Source organism: Spermophilus citellus (genome assembly GCF_964194105.1).
Source record: "Spermophilus citellus genome assembly, chromosome: 5".
Classification (NCBI taxonomy): Eukaryota; Metazoa; Chordata; class Mammalia; order Rodentia; family Sciuridae; genus Spermophilus; species Spermophilus citellus.
The window spans coordinates 23,158,139-23,168,547 of NC_138186.1; the positions used below are offsets into that span (position 1 = coordinate 23,158,139).

A 10,409-nucleotide genomic window follows, 5' to 3' on the forward strand; every position below is an offset into this window, starting at 1 on the left:
GCTTCAACACAGGAGCCTTTGGGGACATTCCAGATCCAAACGATAACAGTACATGTATTAATTGATGTATGAAGATCAATTTTAACTCCAACATACAATGCCTGTATTGATTTAGGAAATGGTTTCCTTTTTATTTGATATAGACGGCACAAATACAACGTCAAAAGAAAAAAAATAAAAATTTGAAGCAATGTTTTCCTTAGTTAAAAAAAAAAACTCCTTTCATTCCTGACTTTCTGACATTGAGGTGGTTCTGCAGTTCTATGGGAAATGATGGCAAGGCTACCAGCCAAGCGAGCATAATTATGACCAGTTACAACAAGCACCATTTTTACTCTAATAAATTGTAAAACAATATACGACATACAATCTTGATTATTAGATTCTTGCTGTTTTTTTTTTTTTCTTTCAAACCACAGTACTTTTAAAATCACCTTTTTCAGGAATCCTCTTTGTCCCTTCATTAGAAATAACTCTCAGAGGTGAAAAAGTCCACTAGCCCATTCACATGGTATAATCCATGCGAACAAAGCAAATAGGATTTTTCTTCATGATGTGATTTTTAAGAAAACAGAGGTTTCCTGACCACAGAATCATTTCATACCCCAAAACAGACTCCCCCACAAAAAGTTAAAAACAATCCAACCTCAGTCATTGTAATTTGAAGGGGAAAGGGTATTCAAAAATTTATGTTACCTTACTCAAACAGCCATGAGAAGGCAGTGTAGTCATCCTTGCCAGGGGTGATTCAGAGGCTGAACCTACTTTGGGCACCTGAACAAACAGTGACGTGGAAGACATTGTTTGGAACTAATCTTTTAATCTTATCATGGAGGCCTCTCTTTCTCCCAAACCATTCCATTTCTCCTCTTCTTTCACCCTCCAAACAATCTCTGGCATTTGGAGTCCACAGATGGGATTCAAAAGGGAATCGTTTGCCCTGTAAGACACATTATATCATCCCAGTCATTCACACTTTAGTAAAAATTTATATAATAATTTATGAGGCTGCCAGAGGTTTGGGACAGGCCTCCATCTGAGAAAAGTGCTGAGTCCCCGCAGAGGCCATGTGTCATCCCAGGCAGATTTCTGCTTTTATCAAATCCTGGAAGCCTGGACTCCAGGCAGACACCAGCGGAAAGGGCCGCTGCTCCGCCCGCCCGCCCGCGTCGCCGGCCCGGGGACACACTGACACTCCCCTTCCGCATTCTATAAGGGCTGCAGCGGGCTTGGCACTCCCCTCCCACACCGCTCACCCAGCCGGGAGCCGCGGGCGCGGCGCAGCTGGTAAGGCCGGGCGGGTGGCGCTGCAGGTAGGTAGGTGGGTGGGTGGGCGCTGCTGCCAGCTTCCCACTCAGTCCCACCCAGGCCCACCTGTGCCCTCCCTGCCCATCGGCTCCGACACTTCCCAGCGTCGCCCACCACGGCGTCCGTTGCCCGCTGGGCTTCCCACCGTGGGGACCACACTGGGTCCCCAGCGCCACGCGGCCATCGCCCTGGGATGCCCTGCCCGAATGGCCTGAAAAGAAGGGAGGGAGGACACCCGTTTTCCCAGCCAAAATGCGCCACGGAAAGCTGAGATGGCGCTGTGTGTGAGGGTTTCCAGGCAATTCCAGGACCTGGTAGCTAGTCGCAGGCAGGGAAAGGCAGGGATCCCTTGTGATCCCAGGGAGAATTCAACTTGGCACTCAGGCTGAGCAGCCAGCAGGGTTCTTTTTGGTCTGTACTTGGGGGAAACTAAAGCTCTGAGAGTTCAGATCCAGATGGATAGATGGGCAGCCAAGCTGGAATCGCCCATCAGGACCTCCCCATGGCAGATAGCATCTCTTCTGTGAAAAGAATGGAGGACACTTGTCCCCACGCCCCTGCCCTGCCCACCTGACCCTGGACTGTGTTGGGCTTTCAAATCCTCATATCCTACACCAGCTCTGAGACTTTGGGCCCTTGACCTCTTAAACATTTGCTACTGAATCTCCAAAATGAGAATAATTATTTTAGTGATGACATCTTTGCCAGAATTTTTTTTTAATGCAGGGTAGGTTGCTATGATTTTTTTTTTCTATTAGAAATATTCTTCCGGAAAATGTAGGCAATGATTTATTGCCCAAATGAACAAGGTATTTGAAACAAAGAGACAGAAATGTATGTGTTCTCAAATGTATGTGTTCTTAGTAGGTGGGATGGACCCAGGGCTGGGGGTCAGGCCAAGACCACTGAGTGGAGCTGGGCCCCTTGTCGGGCTCACCAGTCTGCAAGGTGAGAGCAGGTTAGGACACCCCAGGTCCTGATCCTGGGATTCTCCTGAAGTCAGACTCCACTTTCATGTGCATGGGAGAGGGTTTGAGCCTCCTGGGGAAAGGAAAGATCAAAAAAAAGGGGGCGGGGGGGGGGGTGGACAAACTCCAGGTTCCAGAGTATTGAGGGGTGGTGGACACAAATTGAAGAAGATGCTAGGGAAGGAGGGTGGCCTTATTTGCTGGTGTGTGGGCTGGGAACAATGTGGGGCCTTTGTTTTGTCTTAAAGCCTTCACCATGGAGAAGCTGAGCACAGCAAACACTCTTTTTGCCTTGGACCTGTTCCTCACCCTGAGTGAAAATAATCCTACGGGAAACATCTTCATCTCTCCCTTCAGCATTTCATCTGCGATGGGCATGGTGTTTCTGGGAACCAGAGGCAATACTGCAGCACAGCTTTCCAAGGTCAGCAGAAACAAAAATGGCTTGCTCTTCCTGCCCTCTCCCAGCTAAAGTCTGTGCTGAATAGTTGCACCTTTGAGCTCTTGCAGTGTGTTTTTAAAACAACTGTGTTCAACCAGCTGTCCATGATGAAATTTAGACTCTGAGAAAAGCCCTCAAAACAGTCCATCTGCCTGCAAGCTTTTATTCATTATCTTTACTGAGCACCTATTATGTGCCAGACACTATGTTTTTGTTTTGCTAAGGCTACAGCAATGAACAAAGCCAACAACAGTCCCTGCTGGGTGGTACTTTTATACCAGGGAGTACATCTTTGACACATTTTCTGTAAGTCCTTTTACTTCACCAGAGCTAGCAGTTTCCAGTTTTTGCTTTGCTAGTACTTGTTATATAGCATCATCTTTGAGCATGAGAGTAATGAAACATGGGGAATGCACTACAGTGAAGAAGTTGCCTTTTTGTAGGGACAGGGAAAAAAACAACTGTGTGATCTTGGTATTCCCATGGCTCACCCCTGTGCCTTTCTCTGTGGGCTGGTGGCATAGTAGAAGGGCCCTGAAGCAGATGGGGAACTGGGAAGCCCAGGAGCTTGGAAGCAGGACCAAACCTCTGGTGATATGGCAGATCACTTTTTTCAGCAAGAAAAGAGGCAGGGGTACCTCTATTCCTTGCTTTTCTTATTGGACGCGGAGGGGACATTCGTGCTTGATGTCCTCTCAAGACCTAGAGAGGAGTGTAAACATGGAGGGTTTTCTAAGACACCTGCCACACATCACACTGTACCTGTTTTCACAAAGGTGTAGCCCTGGGTTGAAGTTCAATGCTTCAACTGCAGTGCTTTGATATGCATCCATGCAGATCTGAAAGCTCCACCCTTTTACAAAGCCTCTAATGCCATTACTTGCTTTTTTTTTTTTTTTTTTGCAAAGTTCTAAGGGCTCCTATTTTGAGAACTTCCAGGGACTTTATAACTTCAGCAGAGAATAGTCTTAAGGTTTTCTCTCCCCAGTTTTATTGAAACAGGTGGATCTTAGTAACAACACAAACACTGCAGATCTCAGAGAGTAATGTGGACTTTGGATGCTGAGTGGTTTTGTTCTTTGTGTCTTCAAATCGAGGAACCAGCCCAGGACTCATAAAACTATAAAGGCTTCTTGATTTCTAACTGACACATGAGAAATTAAACTTCTGCCATGATGTTAACTTTTAAAAAGTACTTTTTAAATAAGTGAATTGTGGATGCGAATAGGTTGATCAAAGGAAAAGGCCTCAATTTATAATATTTTTGTAGTACGATATAAAGGATGATTCTTATTTTCACTGTTTATTCCTGAGAACTTTCAGTAAAATACAATATAGAAACAGTAGAAACATGCCTTTTAGGACTTTCTTTGGGGGGGGGGTGAGCAGACATGTAAATATTTAATGTATCAACCACTCACATTTGTGGCACCATAATTTTAACAAAAAAAAAAGGTGTAAAAGCAGTTTTTAAATGCAATTGTTATGCCTCACCAAGTCATAAGTTTTGGATTCCCTATTTTTTTTGTTCTCCTATGACAAATTAATAAAGTATCGGGTTGGGTATCATCAATAATTGGGGATAATAAAGATAGTAATTCGATTTGATGGAAGCAAACACCAAAGAATCACTTTATAATTTCAAAACAAATGGTGGCAAAAAGAATGTTTTCTCTATTTTAGACTTTTCATTTCGATATGGTTGAGGACATTCATTCAAGATTTCAGAGCCTGAACGCGGAAATGAACAAACATGGAGCCTTCTATATTCTGAAACTTGCAAATAGGTTATATGGAGAGAAAACCTATAACTTCCTCCCTGTAAGTATTTTGTACTTTATATTCTAAAACTCCACCAGAAGGTGCAGATTTTTTTTCCAGCACAATCAAGTTGGTTTTAATATTTACTCACATTTATAAAAACAATACAGAATGAAAACACCATAAACAGCACTCCCATTAACTAACGTGGTGGTTTTTGTACTATAGCCTTTGCAATGAAGAGATCACTCTGGATGTTTGAGTAAAGCAGGAGCAAATCCCATGATTCACTTCTTAGAACAATCAGTATTCGCTTATTTATGACATTAGTCTAGCGTTTGAAAAGAATAGTTATGCTTTATGTAACACCAAAAGTGTGAGGGTCAGTGGCTCATGCCTGTAATCTCAGCTCTCTGGGAGGCTGAGGCAGCAGGATTGTTAAGTGTGAGGCCAACCTGGGCAACTTAGTGAGACACTGACTCAAAATTAAAATTTCACAAAATGATTGAGGGTGTAACTCAGTGGGAGAGCGTTTGTCTAGCACTTGTGAGACCCTGGGTGGAATCCCTAGTACTGAAAAAATATTACAAGAGTCAAACTTACTACTACCAAACTGTTCTACCCTTACAAATGGTTAAGATGGGGTTGTGTTTTTGACTACAAAAAAAAAAAAAAAAATCATAAGGGTTAGAACTTTCATGTTGCAATGAATTATAGTCTTTTAGGACAATTTCTGTTGCTTTTCAAGATTTTAGAAAACCACTTTCGGTGTGTAGTAGAAGTTATTCATGTTTTTGTTTTTTTTTCAAATAGGAGTTTTTGGCTTCAACTCAGGAAAAGTATGGTGCTGATTTGGCCAGTGTGGATTTTCAGAATGCTTATGAGGACTCCAGAAAGGCCATAAACCAGTGGGTCAAAGGTCAGACAGAAGGTGAGAGATCTGCAGCATGGAATCTGTGTTAGCTTTATTTGTTACAATAACAAATGCTGGAGAGAAAAACAGCTTGTAGAAAGAAAGCTCGTATTTTGGCTCATATTTTTGGAGGTTTCAATCCCTGGCTGATTGGCCCTGTAGCTTTGGGCCTGTGGCAGTACAGTACATCATGGTGGGGACTGTGGCAGAGGAGGTCACATGGGCAGATATTAAAAGAAAGAGGAAGAGGAAATGCGGTTGCCCCTCAGTCCCAGAGCACTTGCCTAGATTGTGCAAGACCCCAGTTTGACAAAAAAAAAAAAAAAAAAGAAGGATGGATTGAGATCCTGGCATTCCACAGGCATTCCACAATCCTTAGAGTTTTTTTTTTTTTAATAGATGTATATTTTATTTTATTTATTTATTTTTTATGTGGTGCTGAGGAGCCAGCCCAGTGCCTCATACACGCTAGGCAAGCACTCTACCACTGAGCTATAACCCCAGCCCCTACTTTGAGTTTTGAGGGGACACTCCTAATGACTTAAAGACCTTCCACTAGGCCCCACCTCTTAAGTGTTCCACCACTTCCCAACAGCAGCACAGGATTGGGACCACGCCTTCCACACATAGGCCTTTGGGGGATACTTATCCAAACTGTAGCAGAATCGTTATGTATAGGTTCTTTCCCTCCATCCACCTTCCTCATCTGCATCTTATTTCCTCTTCTTTCCACTACCTCCTAAATCCTGAACTATATACCCCATGTGTGAATTTTTCAGTGCCCATTAGCTGGGCAGCTCTCAGATGTCAGAAATCCATCAAAGACATAATTTAACAGATGCAGAACTAATGAAGAAATAGTTTCTTCCCATAAGGTTGCCCAAATTACATTTTAAAATTAAAACCAACATTAATGCAGAATAAAAGGGATAAAATGCCTGCCCAAAGTTATTTAATGCCCATAGAATACATGGAATCTGGAATCAGTATTCACAAACTACTGCCGTCATAAATATTCTTTGCCAACATCTAATCCAGTAAATCAGGTATGATGGGTGGGGACTGTGGTGGGGGTTCGGGCTCAATTTATATATCTTACTATGCCTCTCTTCTAACATACTGTGTGCCCAGGAACCCTGAGAACAGCTGTCTTATATTACAGTTGTTCTGGGCAGTGCCTGGCTCCTCCGGGTGGAGCCTTTGTTTGAGTGGACTGATTCATCTACTGTTTGGATATTTGTTAAAATCTTTTTTTTGCCAGAGTAGGCTTTTATTTGGCAGATTTGAAGAAGGAACGAGTAACCAAAAACACTTCTGTGAAGGATTTTTTTTTTTTTTACTGTAAAAATATAGCCATTCATAAAACAACACTGATTGCTTACACACAATCCAGGAAAGGAGTTTTCTTGTTTTTAGGTTTTGAGCATATTTGACTTGCTTTAACGACTTCTAAAAACAAATTATTTTTTGAGGTCCCGGAGATAGAACCCAGAGCTCATGCATGCTGATCATGTGTTAAACCACTGAGCTACACCCCCCCAGCCCCCACATTTGAATTGTTTAAAAGTGTTGGCTCCTTTGAAATGTTTTGTATGCCATCCTGGTCTGCCTTACAAGTTGGTTTATTAAAAGTAGGAACACTCCAGTCAGGCTTTCTTAACCAACACTATGTTAAAAGGAAATTAAGTACAAAGCACACGTTTGAATTGCATTTAAATTGTCAGTTCAAATTTGCAATTCCAATATAGAGCTTTCAAAAAGCTCACTTTATTTTTTCAGGGAAAATTCCAGAACTGTTGGCTCCAGGTGTGGTTGATAATATGACTAAACTCGTGCTGGTGAATGCCATCTACTTCAAGGGAAACTGGCAGGAGAAATTCATGAAAAAGTCCACAACCGATGCACCATTCAGACTGAATAAGGTCAGGTGATGAAACGGTCCCCAAATTATTCTTTTTTTGAGAGAGTGGTGAATTCATGGCCTTCCTAAGCACACATTCTCCCCCCAGCCCACAGCTACACACCCAGACCCCAAGTTACTCTACTCTAAAATAACATAGAGAACAATTTAAGTGATTTTTTTTCTTAACTATTTAGAAAGACACAAAAACAGTGAAGATGATGTATCAGAAGAAAAAATTTCCATATGGCTACATCCAGGACCTTAAGTGTCGGGTGCTGGAACTGCCTTACCAAGGCAGGGAGCTCAGCATGATTATTCTGCTGCCAGATGATATTGAGGACGATTCCACAGGTCTGAAGAAGGTAACTGGCTCCTTATAATTTGTGTTTCCTTTTGCTATAAGGATTCTTCCTGTGTTGATGTTGCATAGTAGGTACTTGTTATGTGTTCACTGGCTTTACCTGAACATTCCTGTCCACTGCTTTGCTATTTCTTTGCAAATATAACCCATCAGCTTTAAAGCCCTGGATTTATCATCATCATCATCACTGTTTTTGTTATTAATTTGCAGTGCTAGGGATCAAACTCAGGGCCCTATGCATGCTAAGCAAGCATTCTACTGTGTGCTACCTTCCTAGCCCAGAAACCCTAAGTTTAAATTTCAAGATGCCCAACTTTCAGCAAATAGTTGTGATGGGGAACATCTAGAAATTTATACTAAATATCACTTTGATTAGTGGCAACTCATGGGAAGTCTCTTGACTTAACCTTAAAGGAAATTATAGTAAGATGAGGAAAAAGATTTTAAAACCCAAACATTTTACTTTATAACTTTATCCTATTAGTATACCATCTACTTTCATCACAGTTCACATAACTCATTGATTAAAATCCTACATGATAGAGAAAATTCATGAGCCATGTTGATTTCATTATGAACTTGGCATAATGTTTTCGTTGTGTATAATTTAAAGGACAAGGCATCTCTTTCCAGAGTTAGAAATAAGCAAAATTGTGAAGATTACAGTTTTTCTTCAGTGTTCTTAGCCTACTGTGTGGTTTGCCTCTACCCAACTAAAACTTGTTATCAGGAAGGGATAATCATTTGCAAAATCAATATGTTCCTTCTTTTAGTTGTTTCCAAATCAGTCTTTTCTGATTTCAAAGTGTAAGTCTCCAGTTTCATGAAAGGAATTATCACATCACTAACACAAGGGGAATGATGATTCTATTCTAGTCTAGTAGTAGTAGCAGTAGTAGTAGTAGTAGTAGTAGTAGTAGTAGTAGTAGTAATAGTAGTAGTAGTAGTAGTAGTAGTAGTAGTAGTAGTAATGTTAATACTTAACATTATATAGCACTATCATGTGACAAGCACTTTGTAGATATCACCTCAGTGTTCAAAACAATGCTATAAAATGGGTGCAATTATTACTCCCATTTTCAATTAGGAACTAGGTCTAACACATCATCTTTTTAATTTTTACCTAGAAGCTAAAGTTATTAGAAACTACCTCAACACCTGAATTACAGATTGCCACAGGCCCAGTAGCTTTCAGAGTAAATAGTAGGAACCTTTAGATATTTTCCTTGTGCCACTTAACTAATTAGGGTAATAAAAACTGTCATGGCCTATCACAGTGATCCAGTGTGGTAGGGATTTAGTATGCCCTGAGGAGGGAAGGATGGGAGGATGGAGGAATGAATGGGATGGATGGATGGATAGATGGAGGGAGGGAGAAAGGGAGGGATAGGAAGATGGAGGAGAGTGGATGAGTGGGTTTGTAGAGGGGGTATGTGATGGATAGATGATGGCCCCAATATCCAAAGTCCTTTACTTGGACCCTTGATGACTTAGAGCATAGCTCTGTTCTGTTTCACCAATGCCAGAAAAAAACTAAATTCTCTAAATGGAATCTTTTTTTGGCACAAAATGTGAAGAAAACCTATTAGCAATCATTATTATGAACCCATTCATTTAAATAATAATTTATTACTTTACTTCCATGAAATCAATTTTACCTCTTCTTACTCTAATTCCAGATTGAGAAACAATTGACTTTGGAAAAACTGCAGGAGTGGACCAAACCTGAGAATCTGGATATCATTGAGGTCAATGTCAAATTGCCCAGGTTCAAACTGGAAGAGAGCTACATTCTCAACTCTGACCTCACCCGCCTGGGTGTGCAGGATCTCTTTAATAGTAGCAAAGCTGATCTCTCTGGCATGTCAGGAGCCAGAGATCTTTTTATATCAAAAATTGTCCACAAGTCCTTTGTGGAAGTGAATGAGGAGGGTACGGAGGCTGCGGCGGCCACAGCAGGAGTCGCCACCTTCTGCATGTTGATGCCGGAGGAAGATTTCACAGCTGACCACCCATTCCTTTTCTTTATTCGGCACAACCCCACACTTAGCATTATGTTCCTTGGCAGATTTTCTTCCCCTTAGAAGAAAGACACTTTGGAAATATAAGTTTAACTTTAGAGCTTTATTCCCTGAGATTTTGATGGTGACAAATTTCATTTAACCTTACCAATAAAGCTATTCAGAAACAAATCTTTAGTTTGTTAACTTCAGCCCTGTTGACTTTTTATATCCATGACATGTTGGCCTGGGTATCTGTTTTTTTTGTTTTGTTTTGTTTTGTTTTTTACATTGAGAAAAATCCATTAATTACTTTAAAATGCAGCAAGTTTAAGAAAAAAAAAAAGGAAATACATCAGATGGGTAGATAGATTCTTGACAAAGTAGTAATCTATGTAATTGTCATACTCTCCATGGGAAAACATGACTTTTTCAAAATCAGTCATTTCTCTATCTGCCATTAGAATAAGGCGAAAAAAAATGAAATCATTTTTATTATAAGTGAAGTAATACAGCATTATTTATAAACGTGGACCCACAATAACGGATTAGGTGTTTTTTTATGTGTCGTGACATGAAAACATGTCATTTATTTTTAGAATTTTAGAATCTATGCCAGATAGCTCCCCTGACTGCAGAAAGGAGGAATAGAAACATAGGTTTCTATTCCCATTAGACACCTCAATTAAGGACACAGGTTATGAAGACTAACTGGCCTTCCCTCATGTTCCTGTCCTTTTATTCCATAGGATG

At 40.9% G+C, this 10,409-nt stretch overlaps 1 protein-coding gene across 2 annotated transcripts; it reads left to right on the plus strand.

Moving 5' to 3' along the window:
* Window positions 1-1,182: 1,182 nt before the first annotated feature.
* SERPINB1 (serpin family B member 1) lies at window positions 1,183-9,848 on the plus strand. 2 transcript variants are annotated; one of them, XM_081295559.1, is made up of 7 exons: window positions 1,183-1,287; window positions 2,525-2,700; window positions 4,402-4,539; window positions 5,293-5,410; window positions 7,172-7,314; window positions 7,490-7,657; window positions 9,336-9,848. In XM_081295559.1, the coding sequence occupies exons 2-7, from the start codon at window positions 2,533-2,535 to the stop codon at window positions 9,738-9,740; spliced, it is 1,140 nt and encodes a 379-aa protein (XP_081151685.1). In that variant the 5' UTR covers window positions 1,183-1,287; window positions 2,525-2,532; the 3' UTR covers window positions 9,741-9,848. The 2 variants fall into 2 exon arrangements, with proteins under 2 accessions (XP_081151685.1, XP_081151686.1); XM_081295560.1 differs by having other exon boundaries at window positions 1,221-1,313.
* Window positions 9,849-10,409: the final 561 nt, after the last annotated feature.